The sequence below is a fragment of the Exophiala spinifera genome, assembly GCF_000836115.1.
Source record: "Exophiala spinifera strain CBS 89968 unplaced genomic scaffold supercont1.5, whole genome shotgun sequence".
NCBI classification, from domain to species: domain Eukaryota; kingdom Fungi; phylum Ascomycota; class Eurotiomycetes; order Chaetothyriales; family Herpotrichiellaceae; genus Exophiala; species Exophiala spinifera.
This window is the reverse complement of record NW_015622517.1, coordinates 1417263-1441534: the sequence shown is the minus strand read 5'-3', so window position 1 is coordinate 1441534 and position 24272 is coordinate 1417263. Positions and strand designations below refer to the sequence as shown.

Below are 24272 nucleotides of genomic sequence, written 5' to 3'. Positions count from 1 at the left end.
TTTCGCACGTTTTCCGAATTGATTGAAAGAATCTTGAGATCTGGGGGTTTATTGCGACAACTCTGGATCAGGGCGACGGCAGGTATATGACGAACAGCAGGAACTATGGGCAGTTAAAAGTTGCGGAGCGAACAACGCATTTCCATCTTGCCCTTTCTGTGTGCCTTATTCCTACTGCGAGAGGTATGACAACGTGTTTATGCTCTTTACATCTATACCTCCGGAGCGTGTTAGGGTGCCACCATCCTCTGCACTTGATTTGACTCACTCTTTCAGAATCGATCAACAGTCACATTGGACTACAAGTACACACTGGGTGCTTCTAAGACCATATCTGCTACGCTGGCACATCTGCCCCATCCCACTTGGGCTCCTTTCCCTTGTCGTTTCTAGCGATGCCATCCGTTGCCAACGTCTTCAACCGTAAAGCTCTCTCATTGCGGCTTTCGCTGGCCGGATCAAAGTATGCTGCTCATCACATCATGGTCAGTGTTCCGTCCAACAATTCATCCAGGATGGAAGAGCTGGACAGGACATCTTACGCTTCTCACCAAATACCGTGGTACGGATGCCCTTGCGAGGGCCTTCGTATGTCCCCGGGATGACTCGGTGGAGAGTACACCGGTTATCCCACATGGCGACACTGCCAACAGCCCATTTCCAACGAACGTAGTGGTCGTCGGCCGAGTGGATATGATATTCAAGAAACTCCAAAAGTTTATCCGATTCTTTCTTCTTCAACTCGGCGAATCCAGTGACGAAGCCCGGATTTACATTCAATGCCTTCAGACCCGATACGGGATGAGTACGGACGGCAGGATGATGCGTGTCGATCGGGGGTCGATTTGGTCCGACACCCCAGAGGTCAAGGATGGTATCGTATTGTAACCGCGAGGTATGTACAGCATGAAGACCATCGAGGAAGCTTCGCAATGCCTTGCTCAGTGCATCATAAAGGCCGTATTGAGAGACCCATGCAGTGTCACCACCGACATCGGGATGCTCTTCCATCCTTAAAAGTGAGTACGATGGTGGGTTAATCTCAAACGATGTGTCGGCGTGGAAATCACCAGAGGGCTATCTCATGTGAGCCTTGAGTCTCCGAGAGTTTGTCCCAGACGCAGTCTGAGGAATAGAATTATGGACTCACCCACGGAGTGTAGGTCAGGATTTCTCGATGGTCCTCTCGACTACCTTTGATTATGACGTGCTGTTGTTCCTAGTCAGGCAAAGAGGCTCTCGAGTGGTAAACAAAATACAACACAAGAGAGAGAGATTCAGACTCAGCCTTGGTTTTGTCATACTTTTTGATCCTGTTTGGTCACAAAAGCATGGTTGTCAGCAATCGCGGTTACCACTGGACTCAAACACATTCCCCTTCGCAAGGGTCTGGGGACGCAGGCAGCGGTACCTTTTGCGCAGGATGACGGTCCAGCGTGCCATAATGCTCAAAGAGCTTAACCTGCTGATCGGTGGTGAGGTCCTGGTCGCGGAAAAACACGACTCCTCGCTCCGTGACCAACAGAGCCAATTCGTCCAACTGGGCGTCGTTCAACTGTGACAACTGCACATTTTCGAGCACGGTGCCGATCGACTCGGTCAGGTCGACGCGCTTGGCCACAGAAAACAGTGCCTTCTTCTCAGGATCCGCGAACGACGCTCGGTCTTTGTCGGGGAACACCTCGTCTCTCAAGGGCTCGGGGGGCGTGTGGGCCTTGATCTTGGGGTTGAATGCAGGATGAATTGTGATCGGGAATCCCGAGTCTGGCGAGACGTGGTTGCGAGCTTGCAAATGTGCCATGTTTGTCAGACGAAAGGACAAAGCAAATCAAATCGCGAAAGAGAAAAGACTGGTTCTTTCTTACGTTGAACAGGCTTCACGAGGAGGGCGGGACAGTTTTGAAGAGATGAGACACGCTGATTCACCGGGTGATTACAAAAGAAACCGAGATCTCTCTCGCTCTCACAGGGATCCCATTGATGGCGACATCCCTAGGTTTCGCCGTGGCTCTCCACTATCCAGATCGCAGACGAGAGGCGGCGCCCTACCAAAGGACCCAGAGTCCGAATTGGTTGGAATACCAGGAATGAATCGTGTTATCTGAGACGGAGATGGCATCACGGTAGCTCCGGTCTGATTGGCCGGTCCCTCGCATGTCGCCATGTTGATGTGCAATTGCATCAATCAGCGAAGACGTTTGTGCCTACTGGTCCCTAGGGCAGAAGAGAGAAACAAAAAGGACAGAAAAAGCTGAAAAGGGTTAATGACAACCGCTGGGACAATCGAGAACGGACTTCAAGAACAATAGACTATTGTACATGAAGCCTACGGAGCGAGTGGGTGACATAATCAACAAGGCGACTTACCGAGGCAGCACCGTTGAGCCTCCTGCGCCGTCTGACCTTTTACCCTTACAACAACAATATGCCAACGCCCTCTTTTCTCTATACTGGAGACATCGGCCTCTCAGCATACATGAAGGGGCCCAGGGGAGTTAATCTTGACGCAATGCCACGACCAGACTTTTGCATGCCTGTTCAATCCAGCCGTAGCTGTCCCTTCGGTGTGGAGAGCCTTTGATCGCGTCAAACTGCGTCCACCATCCCTCCGTCCCAAGTCACCCTATCCTTTCTTCCGACTGTGCAAATTTCGACTTCCGCCGAAATCGGGCCATCCCCTTTTCGAATTTATTGAGGAAGACCAAGGGGTCGTGGCACGAAAGGCATGGCCACCCGACTCGAAAGAGAACGAACAGAAGCTATGCAAGAGTCGGTCAAAGACCAGGTGAGAGATGGCATCTTATCCTTCTGCGGAGATGGCGTCTCCCACTCTCTTGGACACCGGCGAGCTGAGTCCCAGCAACTCCCCCCAGACGGGCCTAATTACCCCAACTCGAGTCGAAAACATGGCCACGAATATACCCAACAGCATGCCTTATCCCACCCCCGACTCATATCTGCGTGATCTTCTGCAATGTCATGATCAGAGGTTAAGGCAACAGCCCAATGCTGTTCATGACGCAGATGATGCTGAAGCTCAGATGGCCACGCTCGCCACCTCGCGGGTATCGTAATGCCGCATTTTGCACAAGAGGATCTCAACAGAAGACTCTTCATCTTTTGTTGGACGGACAGACAGGAACCTGGGAAACTTCATCCTGAACGACAAATTCAACCAACACCACAACGATTGTCGACTTAGAATGGTGTCATGATTGGTACCGACTTGAACTTTTACGAAACGAATTGGTCAACCACCAAAGTCTGTACCAAAACCTCGTCATTGCTACGAGCCCTCTCATAAGGTACTGCACTCTGTAGCCCCAAGTACCAGACATCAGCAAGAGCTCGTCGAAAGGCAGGTGTTTGGGCTTTTCTCAAGGTGATGGGTGTACGACTCTGTCATTCAAAGCTGTTAAAGAGGCTTAGGATGATTGAAAGGATCATCATCAGGCTTGGACAGCTCTGGATCTTCCGAAAGGCCCGCTCTGTGTAACGCGTCGATGTCTGTCCCGCGAAACTACGACGGTGGCGGAACCCTCCAGTTCTCGTGAAGCGCCCGTGTTATGATCTTATTACTGGTAACGGGGGACTAATTCTTTGACCAGTGGCAGAAGTCCCCTACGGGCCCAGACTCTTGCAAATTGCCGCTGAATCTGAATGGCAGATCCGTGCTCTACAGAGCCGTGAAGCCAGAAAATGTGCTCCACCGTGAGATTCTCGCCTTTTTCATCTCGCACAGTGACCGATTAGTTCGTATCTATAGACACTATCCTGTCAACGACGGAGACAAAGCCACATTCTACTGCCATCCAATACAAGAATTCAACTTTGTCATAATGAACGGGAGAGACAAATAGACGACTTACAAGTTCACCAGAAATGTCTACGATGTTTAGATGCCGATTCACCTCGAACGAATCTACTCTGCTGTCGATCAACTCCCATCAAACCTGGACTTCCACGTAGGTGAGGTGCTGTCTATAGTGCCAACTGATTTATCAAAAAACATGGAGAGTCTTCTTTCAAACCTTGGCAATATCGACCTTGTTGACCACGGAGGTTGACTAAGACTGCCTTCGTTATTCCAGATGAGGGGTGCCGATTTCAGGTATGCATGCCGCAACATCCCTGGTATGAAGGTGAAGTACCGATGAGTCTCTGTTTTCACCCGATGCTTTTGTTTCTTGCTCGTCTCCTCGTTCATGGAGTGTTCAGGGACTATGATATGCTTGAGGAGCTCCTTGGCTTTATACCCCGCGAAGACGACATGTTCATCACTTTCGCCAATGATAGACTCTTCCTGCACACTGCAGCCTAACCCCTCAGGCCTCGATTTACAAGTAACCGACTGCGCTGGTTCCTACTGCCACAAGTTCAATTTTCTCTTGCTCAAGCGAGGCATCGTCAAAGATCTGTGGTTCAGGGCTCTGCATTGCTGGCGAGTATTTCCGCGTTATCACATCTCGAGGGTTCTGGCCCATGATGAGGATCTAGTCGAAAGGATCAAGATGCGGCGGCAGTGTTCAGCTAGATCGATGAATTCAGGGACTGTGATGCGCTTCAAGATTCCACCGCTTGTACATCTTTGTCAAGCCTCGTCAGCCACACTACGTGTCAAAGCCACAGGTTGCACTGGCCAAGTTTCGTTTAGCCACCTATAGAGAGAATGCAACCCAGGAACCTACGGGTTGAACCCCGCCGCCCTCTCTCTCTCGCTTGTCAAGGCCCTCAGCACCCAATCACCTCGGCCACCTTTTGCACGTTGTATGTGTTTCTCGAATCGGATCGCGACTCTTGTTGTGTTCCTGCATGATGATCTTTTGGTGAGGCTGTCGACAAGACTTTATCGGCGACGCCCGTCGAATGCTTATTGATGCTTGTCGAGCTTGTCCTCAATCCAGTCTAACTGCCTGCTTGAACAGGCAAGTACGACTCTCCGGTCGATTCTAGCATGCTGACGACATGTGTGCGTTGATCGTCCACGTTCCTCGCTCTGTCCTACCATTGCTACCGCTTCCCAACTTTCACCGTCAACGCAGGGCCATGGCGTGACATTGGCGACCCTCCTCTGCAAGGTGAGCTTCCGATGGTCGGCCAGCCGAAGCTGAAAGCTACATAAGGTCGTTGGGATCGTCACACACCTCCTCCCACCTTGATCCCGGCATCGAGCTTCGTGTGCCTCCTCTACATTTATCAGGCGGCCGACCTTTGTATCGTCGTGTCCCGTACGCCACCATGCTGGCGCCTCTTTTCATCTGCGCCGGTGTAGCCAGTGCAGGGATCATCGACGTCAGACAAGTTGCTCCCTCTGCCACTGTTCCTGATTTCTTCCAGACAACACCGCAAATCTTTGCTGGACCAACGACCACCGGCCTCATTGCCCCGTTTCTGGCTCAGACCAACCCGGCCCCGTTCGGACAAGAAACAGCCTCGTTCGTGCCGAATGCACCTCTCGAGACGAACGTTCCCATCTCTGGGAATACGAGGAACCAAAGCATCTTCCAACTCCATGGTCAACTCAGTTCCTACTTCCCCAACCCAGTCGGCTTTGGATCCAATGAATACCCCCTCCCGCCCGGTGCAAACATCTCAATCGTTAACGTCCTGCATCGTCACGGCGCCCGTTATCCCACGGGGACGTCGTCCGTTGTGAACTTCGGCAGTAAGCTCCACAACATTACCAGCAACGGAACTGCGCAGTGGACCGGAGACCTCGCTTTCCTCAACAGCTGGAAGTATCAGCTTGGTGCAGAAATTCTCGTCGCTCGAGGACGGCAGGAGCTTTTCGACTCTGGTGTCCTGTTCTACTATGACTACGGTGCGTGCTCGGATTCATGCTGTCATAGGGAAAGCAATCTCACAAAGGGCTAACGTGATGTGTTAAAGGCGCGCTCTACAACACATCGACCAAGATCATCGCCCGTACCACGACTCAAGACCGCATGCTCAAATCAGCCGAATACTTCATGGCCGGCTTCTTCGGACTCGAGTGGACCCACAACGCCACTCTCGAGGTCATCCTTGAACAAAACGGCTACAACAACTCACTGGCAGGGTACTACCAATGCAACAACAGCAACAGCTACCAGTCCACCGGAGGCAACAACGCGTCGTTGATCTGGGAGAACATCTATCTCGCCAACGCCACGAAGCGACTCAGGGCATTTTCTGGAAGCTACAACTGGACAGTAGCGGATAGCTACAACGCTCAAACTCTTTGTCCGTACGAGGAGGTTGCTTTTGTACGTCCTCCACGCGCACCCTAACATCCACAAACTGACACTTCTGTCTGCCGCAGGGATACTCCCACTGGTGCGAGCTCTTCACTTACGAAGAATGGCAAGGTTTCGAATACAGCATTGACCTCCAGTTCAACGGCAACAACGGCTTTGGATCTCCGACCGGCCGCGGCGTAGGCATAGGCTACGTCGAGGAGATCTACGCCCGCCTTTCTCATCACCTGTACAATCTCCCCGGGGGATCGACCAACGTCAACAGCACTCTCGACGAGATGAACTCGACCTTCCCGCTCAACCAGACCTTGTACTTTGACTTCTCGCACGACACGAACATCATGTCCATCATCACCGCGTTTGGCCTCAAGCAATTCGCCCAGCCGTTGCTTCCCACCGGACCACCGGAGAATCAACAACTGATTGTGTCGCATACTACCCCATTTGGTGCACGCATGGTGAGTCCCAACACAAGTAAGAAGACGAGAACAGCCGAGCTAACGCACTGCGACATCGCCGAATAGGTATGGGAAGTCATCCGTGCTCCGTATCCAGTCAAAGCCAAACGACCAACAAGCGCCAGCGCCGCGACGTCGGACTACTACGACACAAGCAACGAGACCTCCACAACCTATCTCCACCTCATGATCAACCAGCGTACGGTGCCCCTGTACAAGAGCTACCCCGAATGCGGAGAGAGGGACGACGGCTGGTGTGAGCTGTCAACCATGATGAACATCTTCAGCGGATTGCTCGACACTGCTCGGTACGAGTACAGTTGTTTCGGGCACTATCCCTCGGTGCCATATGGCGACGTGACCAACGGGGTGCCGACGGTCAAGAGAGATCTCAGAGGGAGGACCGGCCACGGGTTGGAGGTGTACGAAAGTAGTGATCGATAGCTACCTTGCGTTAGTGTAAGTCCTTCATCGTGCATTGTTATTGTATATACTCCGTCTACTGCGCACTGATACTCGAGTTTTGGTGGAGGCCGGAATAACTTACTGGAGGGATGTGTAGAGATAAGGTGAAGGCGGAATAGCCACTTGCGCTATTTCCAGGTAGAGCACACCGGTCGAATATTGCTCCCGTCTCGCCACGTCGGTCGTGAACCAGCCTTTTGCCAGCGTGGTGGCCGGTCATTTAATTCCCCCTCTGGAGATCCTTCTTCCCAAAAGTTAGCCTTTCTGCAAGCTTGGAAACATCGAAAGAGGGCGGCGGCCCGAAAACGATTTGCCTGGCGCTGACGTCGCCAAATATTCGAGACCGCGAGACAACTTCAACTCCATCTGGGGCCCCAACCACGTGAAAGTCCCCCCAAACATCGACGAGACGGCACTCGGTTCGGCGTAGATGGCAAGCCTTCAAGAGTCGAAAGAAAAACTTCGCGTTCCGCTTCGACATCAAACCTTGAATGTACCAGGACCGCCAGCTGACCGAGCAAAGAAAGTCACAAATGACTTTGCGACACTTCACCTGCAAAGGGTCTTCATGTACGAAACTGACTTCATTTCATCTGCCTTCCGACTTCGACTGCGACGAGCCTAAGACTATCTGGATATCGTGTGACTTCAACATCCGAAACCCAGCAGGATGTGTGGACGACATCGCCTTCCAGTCTTTTAAAGTCACATACAATCTGAACCAGCAGCCGTAGGTTCTTTCTCTCTCCCCGTTCTCGACTTGGTGCTGCCTGATACGGTTGCTAGTCTTTTCAAAACCCTACAGTTCGCCGAGTCTGCGCAATTTCACAAAACAATATCCATGGGGGGGAAGGGAGAATGAATGGCAATTCCGGCTACAGCACCAAAGACCATCATCAGTCAGCGTCTTGGTAAGCAGGTCTCTCGTCGTCTAGGACTTCCCGAGGATATGCAGTGCCAGAGAGGGCCTTCGTGCGGATCTGGGAAGATGATTTCCAGCCTTGTGGCTTGACTGCACGGCTGGTTGCTTTGCAAGCCTCTTACTGTAGCCGTCTCCGTAGCCGCGGATAATGGAGGACAACAAGAGACATCTTGGGGCCCCCGTCTCCTATCCGCGGATGTGGTCCTTTGACACAACCAGTGGCGATTGGCTGGACGCTGGGTTTGTGTCTTCGGCACAAGTCCGTGTGGTTTCCGCAGTTTGGAGCCCCGCGAGACTGAGTGCGGGTTGCACCATCTGGCCGGAATCTCAAAATCATCGGCCATGGAGCCGTTGAAGCCGAACAGCAAGCGAATCATCCGAACTGAAAAACTCTGTGTGACAAAACCGATTGTCGCATCCGGCATACGACTGCACCTGGTCCTCTTGAAACTTTGCCATCTCCGAGATCCATTGGATGTTGATGTGCAAAACCGACTTCGTGGTTGGAATTCATCGGGAACAACATGGTGACCGTTTTTGGGGAAGAAAGGGGCCACTATCGTTGTTTCCGATCGTCGGCAAAAGCTCTGTATAACTTCGTCTATACCAAGACTGGGTGAGAACCCGTCGGACTTCAATTCTTCAGGCTGCAGAGGTGTCGTCTGATGTTGCTTGTGGCATTTGCTGGTCGGCTTGCGAGAACATACATCTGGGTAACTGAGGTTTGATGTTTCTGCCGCGGATGTAAAGGATGAAGCCGCCGCAATCCGTGGATAAGAGGAGTTCGATCATGACCGCAACGGATGGGGATTTTAGCCCTGTTCCTTTGGCGTCTGCCATGGACTGGTGCCACGCCTTACAAGTACAGCATGCCACTTACCGGCTTTATGTGACGGCTCCTGCTGATAATGCCTTGTCCGGGTCCCGTCTTCTTCTTCCGCCTCGCATTCTGCCGCGTGCAAGTTTGATTTCCCCGGACTGGGGAGGCTCCATATCCATGCGTGCTTTTACACCAGGCTTTCGCCACGTTTTTGGCTATCGCTCCCGTCATTGTCAAAATGGATCATGAACGTAATTCCTAGTGCCTACTCCTCCAAATCAACGTCTATCCTCATCGTCTGCGGTGAAGTGCAGCAGACCAAACAAGCTGCACGTCTCAGAGGACGGCCGACCTCACACCTTGACTGCAGACCATGTCGTTGACTACACTTTCCCCGGTGCCGGAGCGAGCCACGCCGATCCCCCGAGAAATCACCCCAGCCCTACCAAAGGTAAAGCAGAAACCCCCGAATCAGTAGAGCAGTTACTGGCCTCCCCAGACCAAACGTCAGGTACCGCCTGCCCTATCGCTCTTTGCCAGTGGAGTTGCAGGAGATGTCCGAGGCTACTGCGACGGTAAGCGGAAACCTCTTGGTGGTCCATCACAGAGGATGAGAGCCTACGAGCCTACAGTATCCCTTCGAGTTTGCAAAAACACGAGGTCAGCTCAAAGGCCCCAATGCAAGCGCTGCGAACTCATTTTCCGTCATTGTGCAGACTGCGCACTGGAGGCCTGCATGAATTACATACAGGCTGCTTGAGATTAGCGGTAGTGAGTACGGTATTCGAAATAAGCAGGTGCCTTCCATCTGATGGATTCAACAGGGAACAACCTTTAAAGTAGGTGTCTGATTTCTGTCCTTTGATTGTGTTCGAACTCTGTTTGCGAACGATCATGGGAGACTTTCGCCTTCGAAGGGGGTATTAGCGGGATTGGTCGCTGGCTGTGTGGAATCCATCGTGGCGCTGAAACGTACAGAGCGCGTCAAGACAGCCATGTAGGTTCGCCAGGGTCATTGCAGGCGAGAAAGGAGCTCATTCGGGTTTATCATTGTCAACGATATCAAAGGCCAGAGAAGATTCAAGGGCGAGGGTCACGCTTTCTCGGTCATCCTCCGCGAGCAGGGACTGGCCGGTTTATACCGTGGGCTCCTCTCCCACCGTTATGAAGTAGTCGGCGACATCCGTCGTGCGAATGGGGTCATATAACGTGTTGAGGGAGTACGGAAAGCGATAGCACCTCCCGACTAACAGCATGACCACTTCCTCAATGGGCGTCGTTGCTGGAGTCATCACGGTATCCTGAATCTAGCCTCTTGATACCATCAAGACCAGTCTCAAGAGGCCAGGTGGATGGGAACCGTGGAAGCGATCCGTGATGTTATTTGTAACTTCCAGGTTCGCGGCTTCTGGCGCGGGAGCACAGTGAGATTAGGAAGGTTGATTTTCGGTGGAGGCGTCGTATTCACAGTGTATGACAAGGTCGTTGACTTGGTGATGCCCATCGGGCGAGGAGCATGAGAATTGAGCGTTCTAGCGCATTTTCAGGTGTTGGGAAGTACGGCCTCAGGCGCTCAGGCTTGCATGGCTGGAGAGGGGCCTAGACAAAGATAGCTGAGCGAGTTGCGAGACTACAACGTCAATTCGATTCATACATAAATTGCACAAACGAACAAAGAAGAGCAGAGCAGAGCAAAGCGCATCAAACCCCTGTTTGGAAAATATTATCACGTGCCGGGCTAAGTCTTTCGAGTATACGATACCTGCCTGTAAAGTTTAGACGAGTATGTTGGTGGTAAGCGACTCGCTAGGCTGGAACTGAATCTTCTCCCCGTCTCGAGACAGTTCCATGCCCGCATAGGACAGCCCATCTCTCATGTCGTCGAGGCAGCGGGAGCCCAGCAGGTGCCGGTAGTTGTGCCGGAGGGATCGAGTTTGCCAAGCATGGTTTCCGTTCCGCCAGAGTCGGTGGCATGTTGTCTCGAGTTCCAGTACCCGTTTGACACCTTGATATGTGCCCAACTACCACCACCACCACAATTACGCTCTCATAGCAGCTGTAGAGCGTCCGGCGAACAGACGAACATCCGCGGGTAACAGCGCCCAGAAGTCTGTGGAAACGACCGCAGCCGTGGGCGCGGAGAGAGTTCAACAAGTCTTTCGCCCAGAGTCTTGGTGATGCCTTGGCAGCTTCAATGGCTCCAGTCTCCGACGTTTCTGCTCGACTTCTGCTTGGCATTACCCCAAAGACCCCGGACAACCTGACAAAAGGTGCTGTGGCAAGCGAACGGGCCAGACTTTCTCTCCGCGAAGTTGTGTGGCACTCCGCGGCGAAACACCACCACCATCACCACCACCACCGTGGTCCAAAACGACGTATAATGTCTATATATACGCCTGACGGCCTCGAGACAAACTGATGCCCAACATCTTCTTCTTCACGAACCACCTCGACTCAGAACCGAGAGCATCGAAGGTCATTCTCCTGATTTAGTCAAAGCCAACCGGAGCCATGGTTCAGAAGGGACCCGGCGTCGACTTCGTCGAGAAGCCCGATGAATCTTCTCAGCAGATCGAGAATGGCGTCCTCACGCCCGCTCAAATCCAGCACCGATTTGAGACATTGAGAGACCTCGACGATGAACAGATGGCCGCCCTCAATAAGAAGGTCGTCAAGAAGATCGACTGGCGGCTCATGCCCTGTATCACGCTCATGTTTTTGATGAAGTATGTCATCCCCATGTTTCCCTTGCCGCGCCGCATTGTACAGGGTCGGCAGGCCCGACTCGGATGCCGACACCCTTCCTCCAAATCCACCTCGTCAACATCGCTAACCGACCACTTAGCTACCTTGATCGCATCAACGTCTCCAATGCTCGTCTCGCCGGTCTCCAAGATGATCTGAAGATGAGCGACACCGTCTGGAACGCAGGAATTAGTACTTTCTACGTCGGATATCTGATTGGACAACTGCCCGGCAACTTATGGCTTGCGAAAGCCAACCCCAGCAAATTCCTGCCCATCATCATGCTTGCATGGAGCGCTGCTACTATTTGCATGCCGGCCATGAAAAAGTCAGTTTTCACCCGAAGTCTCTTCTACGCGCGATATTTACTGACGACGTGTGACCAGTGGTGCTGGTTTCTGTACTGTTAGATTCGTCATTGGATTCTGCGAGGCTCCCTTCTTCCCTGGAATTACCTTGAGTGAGTGATTTGCTTCCAGCTCCGTATTATCGAGACTGACACTATAACCTCAGTTACGTCCTCATGGTACAACAAGCAAGAGAATCCCACTCGCATGGCGGTCTGGCACGCCGGCAACACCATCTCAAACATCATTTCTGGCTTCCTTGCCGCAGGAATTCTGGAACACATGGACAACGTTGGCAACCTCCATGCCTGGCAATGGTTCTGTAAGCGCTTTTTATCCCTGCGTCCCCCTACGAAGAGGAGAGGCTAATCCGTTATGTTCGCAGTCATCATCGAAGGCGCTGCATCTATCTTGGTGGCTCTTTCGGGCTTCTACCTCCTTCCCGATTGGCCCCACAACACCAAGTTCCTCACCGAGGAAGAAAAGGAGATGGCTCAGTACCGCATCCTTGTCTCCAACGGTGGACGGGATGAGGGCGTCGGTGGCACCTGGGACGGACTCAAGGAGGCTGTCAGGGATCCTTTCACTTGGTTGTTCTGCGGCATGCACTTTGCTCTGATCACGGCCCAGAGTTTCAAAGACTTTTTCCCGTCGGTAAGCAAAGCCACAATCGATACAACGCTATACCGTATCATTTTTGTATTGGTGGTGTGGTTGCTAATCTTTAGTATTCAGATCCTCGAAACTTTCGGCTTCGACAAGATGACCACCTACCTCGTACAGGCACCACCATACGCCATCGCGTACGCGAGTGCATGTTTGATCGCTTGGACGTCGGGCAAGTTCCAGGAGTCGTGTTACCACATCATTGTCCCGATCGTGCTCGCGGCGGCCGGTGCGTCGATGCTGATCTCGACCTTGAACGTCGGGGCGCGCTACTTCGGGCTCATCCTCCTCGTCAGCGGCACCTACAACGGCCTGAACCTGCAGCTGTCCTGGGAAACGACGCTGGTCCCGGCGCCCAAGAGCAAGAAGGCGGCGCTGATCGCCATCGCCAACTGTATCTCGCAGACGAGCCACTGGTTCAGCCCGTACTTCTTCCCGACGTCCCAGGAGCCGTTCTACCGGCTCGGCGGCGGCCTCATCCTGTTCGGCTGCCTGATGACCTGTCTGCTCTGCTGGGGGATCAAGTGGAGAGCGAAGAAGTTGAACAAGAAGCTCGACGAGCTGGAGGGCTACTCTGCCCACTCGGGCAACGAGAGAGGATGGCGCTACGTCTACTGAGGTGCTGATTTCACGAATCCCAGCAAGATGATCAGCAATGTCTAGCTATGCGGCCTGTGGCCAGGCCGATTCGTAATATCTATAGGTTCAAGTCTAACTTTCTCTAGAACGCTTGGAATAACTTGCCCGCAATGCTACCACATGAGAATATTCATATAGAGTGGCCAATGCATGATCAAGAGGTTCTCTAGTATCGTTATATGGAGTTTTATATGATCGTCTAGGGTGGTGGTGGGGTGGTTCGTAACCGCAACTGATGCTTAACCGGAAGGGTTCCTATAGAGGATATTGCTAAGATGATAATTCTAGGAGTCTTAGGATTCTACGAGGAACCGTCCCTTGAGGGACGACGTTGCTACACCGCACTCACCTGTTCGAAATCCGTCCCTGGAGGGGTTAACGGTCGCCCGGCGCGACGAAAATCTCCAAAGCCTCCCTTGAGGGAAGCCTGACCCTATGGCCCACGGCTGTTTTCCCCCCATAGTATTCCACCTCCTCCCCAAGCCAACATGAGTCCCCATCGATTGCGTATGTGGAACACCGCCCATGCCGCCGGAAGCACCATGTCGCGAAACTCACGCCCACCCACTCCGTCGCGCGAGTCGCAGATTAACGGTGGCTGTCCACATGCCCAGCACTTAGGGCTAGGGTTAGGGGTAGGGTCAAGCTTCTGGCTTCCGACCAACCATCAGATACATAGGCGTGAATAGCTTCTCCTTTCCACCCGCAACAAGACAGTCTGCGCCCTGAGCAAGCGAATTGGCAGTCTTCCGTGATCCCTTTGGCGCAACGCCAATCATCTCCAGTGCACCAACAATGCCATGCGCCAGTCCACGGCCAACATGGGTCATACGGATTAGGGTCGGCAAGTCCCAAAGGCTCTGCATGTATCTCAAATCACCGCTGAGAGGCCAGTACCAAGGGAGCTCATCGTCGCGATCGGCAAGATCCTCACTGGCCTCAAGCACGAACCCAGCCTTCTTCATCGCGTCTAGAGCGACAGAGATCTTCTCCATATTGCTAATTCCATTCCCTTGCTCGATACCAAGACGAATCGCACGGTGGCGGAGGTCGTCTTTGTCGTAGTCCTCGGTCATCAACCACTCGTAAACCCCAAAGACGCCGCCAGGCTTGAGGACCCGGAAAATCTCGGAGTAGATTCCTTCCAGACTCGGAGCATGCACGGTAGCTTCGATCGCGTAGACAGCGTCAAAACTGTCCTCGGGGAAGGTCATTTGCATAAAGTCGCCCTTGATAAAGCTGACCTGATCACCGAGGTCTTCTTTCTGTGCGTATAGTGTACCACGCTCAATTTGGTAGTCGTTGTTGTTCAGGCCGAGGACATTACTTCCGGTGAACTTGGCGATTTCCCTTGCAGGACCACCAACACCACAACCAACGTCGAGAACCCGTTGACCCTTCTGGATACCCATCTTCAGCGCAAGGTAATGTTCGTGTCGAGCCAGTGCCTGCTTGAATGCCTCACGCTTGCTGAATCGACAGAAGTGGAAACTCTGCGCCCAGCCATACTCGTAGAAATCGGTCGCAAGGTTGTAGTAGTGTCGGGTGAGGGTTGCGTATTCCTTGCGTCTAGTTTCGCGGGTTTTGGAAGTCTCATCATCGGCGCCTTTGTTATCCCAGTGCTTGAAGTATTCGTCCACGGCGATTTTTTGAGCATCCTTGTTCTTGCGCATAATATTCATGAATGAGTTTTGATCCTGGCCTGTCTTGCCGTGTAGCGCTTGCTTGAAATCTGCATCTCGCTTGTGATCTTGAGGTTCGAGAGTAATAGCGGCCATTTTTGGAGTGTCCGTCAGGGAGGGATACGATTTATGAGGTGGAAGAAGGATTTCGAATTGGAAATTTTCAATTGGAGTGAGATGGGAAAGCTATGCATAGAAACTAGAACTATGCATACAGGATCATATAGGGGCTCGAAAGTCGGTATGATTCGATCAATCTGAAGCAACGAGGCGTTAACCTTGGGCTTTGCCCCTCTAACAGGTTCCTAAATTTGAATATTACAACTCCCGGAAGTACGGGTCGCTGCTTGTTTAGATGGCGCCACCTACAGTCCTACAAGGGTATTTATCGTTGGCACAGCACTTAACACCCTATCTCCCCCGCAGCCAACTTGCTACGTTTTGGCCTTGGCATTTCTTGGCACGTTGAAGTATTCAACAATATACTCATGATCATGCTTATTTATATAGTATTCTCTAGTAAATCTGCATGATAGGCTGTAAAACAAGAGCCTATAGAACATAGATAAACATTGCATGCTTCACAGCCTGTGATCACGTTCCGACCTCTAGTTTTAGCCCTTAAACGTCTCTTTTCATTCCCTGTCAATGGTTGCAATGGATGACGCTTTTCATGGGCTCCTGCATGACATTCCTGAGGCTTTTTGGCACCCTATACACAGTTAGATCTAGTTGTAAGCTTAATCAGGTAGTGATGAGTTCCTCGCTGCACTAGTTGTCGAATGAGAGTCTTCTCAAATGTTTTATGAGCATGATGGCTGTCTTTGATGTTTTGAGGTTGTTGAGCAAGCTAAATGATATAGGCGTTAGTTAGGCAAACATTAAATAGCTAATAGGCTAGCGGGCGTTAGTTTCGCTGTTTATAAGCCCTATGACAAGTGAATCTAGTGCGGAGTTGATTGGCGATGTCGACTTGATTTATATGCCTGTTATATAAGTCGATGGCAACAGGAATTGGCAGGCGTTTAATCGATGTATCGTTAAATACAGGTTGAGCGATTTTAGCATTTGTTAATGAATCTTTCGGTTAACGACGGTCCTTTTCAATGAAATCTTCAGAATAATGTATAGAAAATACAGTAGTAATATATAAAACGATATTGTTATCTTGCCAGATAAATATAAGGGTTTAATCGACTTGTCGAGAGAGTGTTTCTCTATAAATAAGAGCCTAATTAATATTCTTTAGATTATATAGATCTCTTGGAATTCCTGCGGAGTTCTTTCTAGTTATTCTTATAACGTCAATATCAAGTGTTAACATAATATGAGTAACATTAACAGTTAAGAATAAGTTGTCGAGAAAAAGAAGCTATTTAGCGTCGAGGAATCGCTTTATGAGTCTTTCATAGAGAACAATAAGCACTTAATGAGTCTCTAAGATAGAGATAGTCTTTATAGAAGGCTTAGGTAGTTAAAAGACTCGCTTAGTTCTCTTAATATAGCCCTTCGCGCTGAGAGCTAATGAGTATATTAATTAGTCGACAATATAGTCTCTTTATAAACCTAGAGCCTAGATTTAATAGCTCTACTTAACTAGTTTATAAGGAGCCTTCACAATATAATAAGAATATTCAGTGAAGGGCACTATAACCTTATTAACTAATAGAACTAAGAAAGACACTATCATGCGATAATAGTTAGCCCTGACAATAGACATAACAGGTTTTAGTTGATAGAATCATAAGGCATTAGTCGAGATAACCTTAGACATCTCTATATATAGTGAATTAAAGGAGAGAAATCGATAAATTTGCTCCTAACGTGAGCGCCCCATGAATCGTGACAATACACCGCGTGTATTCGATCAATACTCATGTCTGCGCACTTCTATGTGATTGGCTATATAAAACAGCAGGCCGAGCCAACAGAGGAATTCATCTGGCGTAAGAGGAGTCCATTTTCGAGCGTTGCGCTGAATAGAGTGTATCGACGCCGCGACTCTCGCATTAGTTGCAACAACAATAGCTGTGAGAGACTCTTCATCTAGGAATCTTATAAATAGATCGAAAGGCTCTATAATTGAGGCTAGAATAGTTATAGGCCTCCATGGAACTCTTATAGGCGGGTTGTAGACAGGGTTGTCCTCTTGTTATAGTCGCTCAACCTCCGCAGCCGTATCTATTCTTGCAGGACGCGTTTCAGGCACTTCTGACGGGTTCATTTTGCTCTTTTTTCTAGGCCTAGGCGATGGGGACCTTTCTCTTTCATCGTACCAAATTTTAGGCTGTGGAATGCGTTGTGAGCGTCTCATGGTTGGCTAGTTGTGGTGTTAACAGCTGTCAGGGATAAAGTAAACAAACCTTAAATTGCAGTGCCAAGACCAAAACGTAGCAAGTTGGCTGCGGGGGAGATAGGTTAGTCCAACACGTGACTGGTCAACAACATGTTTCGTTACAACGTGTTCTCATCCTCCTAGGTCTCTGCCACCTAGGCCCTCCTGCTAACAGGCCCTTCTAGCCAACATGGCTGATTCTAACCGTTCGACGCCGCCTAGGTCTCTTAGTTGGCCTCCCACACCCACTTGGCCCTAGGCCCGCTGTGACAGGGACTACCTCTCAAAAAGGAGAGGCGCACACAGCCTAATTCACTACAATACTACTGTAGTAGAGATATAATTTCTTTGTGAGGACGCGTAATCAGGATTAGTTTCAGGGTATTATTCTCGTATTTAAGCATAAAAGCTTAGTGATTAATTCAAGACTATGGAGTAACCGACAAAAACTAAATAAAAGACTAACAAAATTAACTAATTACATTAGTAGAAGTAACCTCAATCGGAACTAATAACTACTGTAGCCTAGTAAGTAATCTACATACTAGGTAAATCCTAGGCTACCCTAGGATTCTGTTAGTGCATAAGTGGGGATCTACGGATCTGGTGATGACGCAAGGAAAGATAGTGTATATTAATTGATTAAGCAAGGATTTAAAGTTCGGTACTGGCCCGGGATATTATAGATCCGATAGTGTATACATATTATAACAGGAGTAGAGAAATCCCACAGAAGCGTTCTTTATTGACACTCGATAGGGTGAGGAACCTACAACAGCATTTATCAACCTAGGTTTTTCTTCAGCCGCAATGCGCATGCCCTACCCACGCGTCAACACAATCGTCTTCCGGCATTTGCGCAATCAGACCGATTTTTCATTCATCACAAGGTCACCGGCTTCATCCCGAGGCCACCTGACCGCCTTGTTCGGCATGATCTCCAGCACCTCGACGCCTTCATTCCGAGCCTCCTGGATTGCCGCATCAATCCCGATCAGCGCAGCGCCGGTCTGCGGCTCAAACAGCCCGGAGACCTCCTCCAGCGACAAGCCCTTGGTCTCGACCCAGGAGAACACGATGACCAGGATCACAAAGAAGTCGAAGACCCCGTTCAGGACGTAGATGATCCAGCCGATGCTCTCAATCGCGACGGGAAACGCGAAGATGGGCACGAGCAGAGTCGCGTTTTGCCAGATGGTGAACCACGCCATACCCGCCGAACGAAGCGAGTAGTTCAGGATTTCCGGCGGGTACATGACTGCCAGCGGGGTCCACGCGAAGCTGTACGACCCCTGTGCGAGAAATATCATGGCGACGGTCGCATAGATGGCCGACGTATTGGTCGACGTGCCGTAATATTTCGTCAGCACGCCGATGAGGATCAGGAATATCATGCAGCCTGCGGTGGACAGCTCGGCAAGCAGCTTGCGGCCCATCCGTTCCGCCAGGAATGTTCCCACGATCGCGACGACCAGGCAGAAAGAGTTGAGGATGATGTTGATTTCCAGTTGGGTGGTCGAGTCGGTCACGCCGGCGTTGGTGAGTGCCGAGCCCAGGTAGTAGGAGAACAGACCGGAACCCGTCAGTTGGGAGAATGCAGCCACCGTCAAGACGATGAGCATGCGCTTGCGCAAGCCCGGGGCCTTCGCGATGTCCTTCAGTGATGGCTCCTCGAAATTTCTCTCCAGCTCCCAGGCCTGCACGATCTGTAGGAGGGTCGCCTGAGCTTGCGGAGCCGTGGTGTCGCCGTTGGAGCAGCACTGCGCAATGGACCGAAGAGCATCCTCCTGTCGCCCCTTGTGGACGAGATATCTCGGCGACTCTGGGATCCACGGCAGCGCCATGATGGAAACTAGGGTGAAGACGATTTGCAACAGCGAAGGCAGACGCCAGGCCCATGTTGACTGCATCTGCGCTGTTCCGTACGTGACACCTAATCGAATGAAGTACGGTCAGTAATCAACCCAGCTTGTCCAGCCCGTGAGGTATGTATCTGCGATACTATACGCACCGGCAGAAAGAAGGCCCCCCGCATAGTACAAGTCCGTGAAAGCACCCAACCCATACGATCGAAGCTTCAACGGCAGTGTTTCGGCGATCAGCAGTGGACCTGCGACGTACGTGCCTCCGAGGCCGAAACCCAGGATGAACCTTGCGACCAGGAACATGGCGATATTTTGTGCGGCGCCCTGCAGCACACTGCCGACGATGGCACACACAGCCGAGTAGAATACGGCGGGCTTGCGCCCGATGTGGTCGGGGAGCTTGACCAACGCCAGACTACCGAAAATGGCCCCGATCCACACGATACCAGAATTCAGTCCAATGGTGGCGGCACTCAGCGAGAAATAATCGGTGTAGGAGGGGAGAATGTTCAATGCGTTCATCATGGACGCGTCGTAACCGAGGACCTGGGAAGCGGCCAGAACCACAATTAGCCTCGGAGGGCAGGACACCAAGGGAGAGACTCATCCCTCCTGAAGGTTAAAGGGCACTGTCCTGTGGGTCAAGTCAATACTAACCGTGGCAGTGCTGAAGGAAGTCAACAGAATCAACCCGTTGACGACCGCCGACGACCTGGGCACCCATGAAGGGAATTTCGACAACGTCGATACAACGACCGAAGGAGCCATTTTGCCTGCAGGTGGGTAGATAGTAACCCGGCAAGGCTTTCAGACAGAATGATTCAATTCTCCCGGCTATAGGATTGAACAATTGTCTATGACGATACACAGCAAGGAGTGATGTGTCGCTTTGTGGGATGTGGTCTCAAGAATGGGTTCGGCGAGGATTGAACAACGAGGACGGAGAAGGAAGAAGCATACTGCTCGAGTACATATAGCAGGTCTCTCGACGAGTGAGGTTGAGCCACTTATCAGTGGATGTGAGTCTTTTGGTCGTTCCGGACCTGGGGTTAAAGAGGCGGGCGTGGAAAGAAAACATTTTGGTTATGAAAGGTTTCTTCAGCCATCAGTTCGAGAACGCAGCGACACGGGTACCTGGAACGGCTCGATGGGCCCGCACAGTCCACGAGTCACAGTCTTTGCTGTTATCTGTTGCCGCAACTCCCCGGGCGCATACGATACTTTCAGTGGGTCTGGCTGTGAGCCACTATCAAGGCCGGCTTGGTGTCAACAGGCTATTCTCATCTCGCAAAAATGTACAGTATTGTATGTACGACCTTTTGGTGCTGGCGAGACCAATTTGCCGCAACTCCCCGGTCCACACTCCACCGGCTTCGACAGCCTGGCAAGTCTTGTAGCCGCATATGCAGGGTCTCCCGGCGCCACTGCCGGCGTCAGGGCACTGTGTCGCCTGCAAGTTGGTTCTCTTGAGTAACCAAGTTTTTTAGAAACACTTTTCGTGAGATTCAAAGTTATAGGGGCTGTATTTTTATAAGGGCTACCTGGTTCCGACTCGAGAGCTGATTTGCTAGCAGCGGTCATCACATACCACACTACGACACACCTCGGCTGGCTTTTCAAAAAACACAACGACATGGCGGCAGATCAAACAAAATCCTCGGATGATATTGACTACCTCTTGTCGCAACTCACAGATGCTGAGAAAGTGTCATTGTTATCCGGAGCCGACGACTGGCACACCGTGGGCATCGAGCGGCTAGGTATTGGTGCTCTCAAAGTAAGAATCGATCCCATGACAAAGCTCTTTCTGCGAGCACTACTGACTGATACTCCTCAGGTCACCGATGGGCCTGCTGGCGCCAGAGGCCAGTTGATGGTTGACGGGCCTCAGTCAGCGTTCTTACCAGCTCCGGTTCTCCAGGCGGCTACATGGTGCAGATCAGACCTCAAGGCCGTCGGACGGTTGCTCTGCAGGGAGATGAAGACCAAATCTGCTCAAATCTTGGCTGCACCGACGATATGCTGTGCTCGGAACCCGCTCGGAGGCCGGAATTTTGAGGCCTTCTCTGAGGACCCTTTCTTGAGCGGAGCTTTGGCCATAGAATACGTCGCAGGGCTTCAGCAAACAGGGGAAGTGGTGGCAACTGCCAAGCATTTGTGGGTATTGCCCTTGCTTGTCCTATTCTTACTGCATCATGTTTGCGTAATAAACTCATGCGTTTGAAGGGTTGCCAATGAGCAGGAGACGGAGCGATTCACCGTCGATTCTGTCATTGATGAGCAAACACTGAGGGAGATTTATTTGCGGCCATTTGAGTCGCTTATCAAGAGCTCATCGCCACCAGGCTGCGTGATGACAGCATACAACCTCGTCAATGGACAGCACATGGACGAGCATGCTTACATCCTCCGCGACATCCTGCGAACCGAATGGAAGTTTGATGGATTGGTGATGAGCGACTGGGGCGGCACGAATTCAACCGTGGCAAGCGTCCTTGCCGGTTGCGATCTCGAGATGCCTGGCCCGCCAGTGCAAAGAGGGCACAAGCTCCTGGCTGCGTTGGAGTCCAACCCATCCACCGAGTTTCAGAATGCCGTTGGCGGGTCCTGTCGACGGCTTCTGACCCTGGCGAAGAAAATGAACTTGCTGGGACTTACAGCATCGCAGGTGAAGGACTCGAGAAACCGTCCAGAACGTTCTGCGACCAGTAAAGCAGATCTTCAGAGTCTTCGGGAAATTGTGGCCAACGGGCACGTGCTCCTGAAGAATAGTGCCGGCACACTTCCTCTGAGCCCTAGCCGGCTCCCTGGCAAAAAGGTCGCGTTCGTCGGTCCAAATGCAAAGTCATGCACAGCTGGCGGAGGAGGCTCAGCCAGCATGAATCCTCAATACCAGAGTCAACCACTACAGGCGTTCCAAGAACAAGTGAGCCAATTGAAACTCGACGTCGAGATACATCATGCACAGGGTGCCTACTCCAGCAAGTGGCTGCCTCTCGCATCTTCACATCAGTGGTCAGCAAATCCGACGCCAGATCATGCGTCGGATATGCTCCGAGTGGATTTTTATGCCGGTCTTGACTTTTCCGGTCCCATCATCGAGACACAGTATCGAAACAATTCAAGCATCGACCTGACTGACTCGAGCCCCGCATGCCTTCGAGAATCTGGCAAGCCTTACTGTTTCCGGGTGACGACTTATGTGACTCCAGATACCTCGGGCTGTCACCAATTCAGCCTTGCCAGTGTCGGCAACTCCCGCCTCATTGTGGACGGACAACTTCTGGTAGACAACTACGAATGGACGGAACCAGGTGAGGCGTTCTATGCATTCTCCAGTGCCGAGAAGTGCGCATCTGTGGTGATGACCCAGGGGAAGATATACCCTATCATACTCGAGGCCGCCACGAAGGAGTCGGATACGTTAATGGAAGATGATGCCGAAAACACCGCACATGTCTGGAGTAAGCAAGCCTCAGTACGCCTGGGCTACCTGGAGGAGCTCTCGGATAACATGGTCTCAGAAGCGGTTGAATTGGCCAACGCGTGCGACTATACCGTCGTCGTAGTGGGTCTGAGTGACGAATGGGAGAGCGAAGGGTACGATCGTCGCTCGCTCTCTTTACCAGGGAATCAAAATGAGCTGATCGAGACAATGCTCGAGCACACCGTCCACCCGGAGAATGTAATCGTTGTCAACCAGTCCGGCTCACCAGTTGAGATGCCGTGGGCCACCCGAGCGCACACAATCCTACAGTCATGGTATGGTGGCCAGGAAGCGGGCTACGCATTGGCGGATGTGCTCCTTGGTTTGATCAGCCCGTCGGGCCGGCTGCCAGTTACTTGGCCCAAGCGATACTCGGACCTTCCGTTTGAAAAGTCGAAAGAGTCGTGGCCCGGTGTTGAAGGGAGAGTGCATTACAAAGAGCGGACCGGTGTCGGATACCGCTGGTACCTCAGAAACGGCGTGGAGCCGCAGTGGTGGTTTGGCCACGGCCTTTCGTACACGTCCTTCAGCACACGGGTCTCGCAAAGTCGTGAATGTGCAGATCAGAGCTGGGAGATCTTGGCTGAAGTAGAGAACACGGGGTCAGCAGGTGGCCGCCACGTCGTACAAATCTACTCGTGGCCGTGTGGTGATGAGCACCAGAAAGAGCTCCGATCGTTCGAGAAGACCGAGGTTTTGGCACCCCATGCCAGATCTGAAGTGAGATTGCAGGTCAAGTTAAGAGATATGGCCTACTGGCGTGAAGGCCGATGGACCGTGGCAGCTGGAGACTATGTTCTCGGCATTGGGGAGAGCGCGGGTGCGGTAGACATCGTTGCGGCAACTCTCTCTGTCCCGATAACGCTGACGTGGGACTTTTGATGCAAATTGGCCAAGTCAAAAGATAACCCGCGAACGCGACAAGATTGATGTGCTCGCCTATTTTGCTGATGACTGACCCGAGGGGGTGTCTGCCTGTCACGCCCTCGCATCGCACCTACCATGTGGGCCCGACTAGGACTCGCGCAAACCTCTGCCTTTGCTCGCGCAGCCCTCTGTAACTAGTTTCTCGTCCTTATGATCCATTGATGTGAGATCCTGATTCTGCCGCTCTGATGCCAAGGCACTGGTCACGTGCGGGTCACGTGCAGGTGTGACCGCGGCAGGCGCAGGCGCAGGCGCTATCGCCTTATTACTCTACCGAGTTCGGAGTTGATAGCAACAATCAACACATTTAGGGCCTCATTCCTCGCATCACGCTTAAAGCCGTGACATCTGAGGCTAGTGAGGCTCAACAGCCAGACCCACTCGGAAGTATGCGCCGGGGAATGGCGGCAATAGATAACAACGAAGACTGTGACTTGTCGACTGTGCACGGCCCATCGGAGCAGTTCCACGTGGCTTTTCTCGAGAACGCTGCCCTCCTCACAGGATCCAGCACACATCGTTCTCCGCCAGCGCAAACAACCGGCTGCTTTTTTTGACCCCATGCACCGGTCTTCCTGATACTTGAGGCGACATGGACCACTCACTACCACTACTACCACCCTCTATCCAACAGGGGTCCGACCTCTCGACTGTACCTGCGGAGAGCAGCAATGACGT

At 51.8% G+C, this 24272-nt stretch overlaps 7 protein-coding genes across 7 annotated transcripts; 4 read left to right on the top strand and 3 right to left on the bottom strand.

The window, feature by feature from the left end:
* Positions 1-337: 337 nt before the first annotated feature.
* Positions 338-1801, bottom strand: PV08_07078 (uncharacterized protein; the record flags this gene model as incomplete). Its single annotated transcript, XM_016381410.1, has 4 exons — positions 338-468; positions 543-1077; positions 1151-1219; positions 1412-1801. The coding sequence occupies 4 exons, from the start codon at positions 1799-1801 to the stop codon at positions 338-340; spliced, it is 1125 nt and encodes a 374-aa protein (XP_016234512.1).
* A 1015-nt stretch (positions 1802-2816) lies between these two features.
* On the top strand, positions 2817-3074 carry PV08_07077 (uncharacterized protein; the record flags this gene model as incomplete). Its single annotated transcript, XM_016381409.1, has 1 exon — positions 2817-3074. One exon carries the CDS (start codon positions 2817-2819, stop codon positions 3072-3074), a length of 258 nt encoding a protein of 85 aa, XP_016234511.1.
* Positions 3075-5238: 2164 nt separating this feature from the next.
* On the top strand, positions 5239-7138 carry PV08_07076 (uncharacterized protein; the record flags this gene model as incomplete). The annotated part of the gene is made up of 4 exons (XM_016381408.1): positions 5239-5821; positions 5890-6245; positions 6302-6694; positions 6761-7138. The coding sequence occupies 4 exons, from the start codon at positions 5239-5241 to the stop codon at positions 7136-7138; spliced, it is 1710 nt and encodes a 569-aa protein (XP_016234510.1).
* A 4274-nt stretch (positions 7139-11412) lies between these two features.
* On the top strand, positions 11413-13277 carry PV08_07075 (uncharacterized protein; the record flags this gene model as incomplete). Its single annotated transcript, XM_016381407.1, has 6 exons — positions 11413-11627; positions 11747-11974; positions 12033-12106; positions 12160-12315; positions 12379-12647; positions 12729-13277. 6 exons carry the CDS (start codon positions 11413-11415, stop codon positions 13275-13277), a joined length of 1491 nt encoding a protein of 496 aa, XP_016234509.1.
* Positions 13278-13939: 662 nt separating this feature from the next.
* PV08_07074 (uncharacterized protein) lies at positions 13940-15076 on the bottom strand (the record flags this gene model as incomplete). Its single annotated transcript, XM_016381406.1, has 1 exon — positions 13940-15076. The coding sequence occupies one exon, from the start codon at positions 15074-15076 to the stop codon at positions 13940-13942; it is 1137 nt and encodes a 378-aa protein (XP_016234508.1).
* A 3102-nt stretch (positions 15077-18178) lies between these two features.
* Positions 18179-19948, bottom strand: PV08_07073 (uncharacterized protein; the record flags this gene model as incomplete). Its single annotated transcript, XM_016381405.1, has 3 exons — positions 18179-19248; positions 19327-19726; positions 19838-19948. The coding sequence occupies 3 exons, from the start codon at positions 19946-19948 to the stop codon at positions 18179-18181; spliced, it is 1581 nt and encodes a 526-aa protein (XP_016234507.1).
* Positions 19949-20813: 865 nt separating this feature from the next.
* PV08_07072 (uncharacterized protein) lies at positions 20814-23549 on the top strand (the record flags this gene model as incomplete). Its single annotated transcript, XM_016381404.1, has 3 exons — positions 20814-20957; positions 21018-21337; positions 21407-23549. The coding sequence occupies 3 exons, from the start codon at positions 20814-20816 to the stop codon at positions 23547-23549; spliced, it is 2607 nt and encodes an 868-aa protein (XP_016234506.1).
* Between the last annotated feature and the right edge of the window lie 723 nt (positions 23550-24272).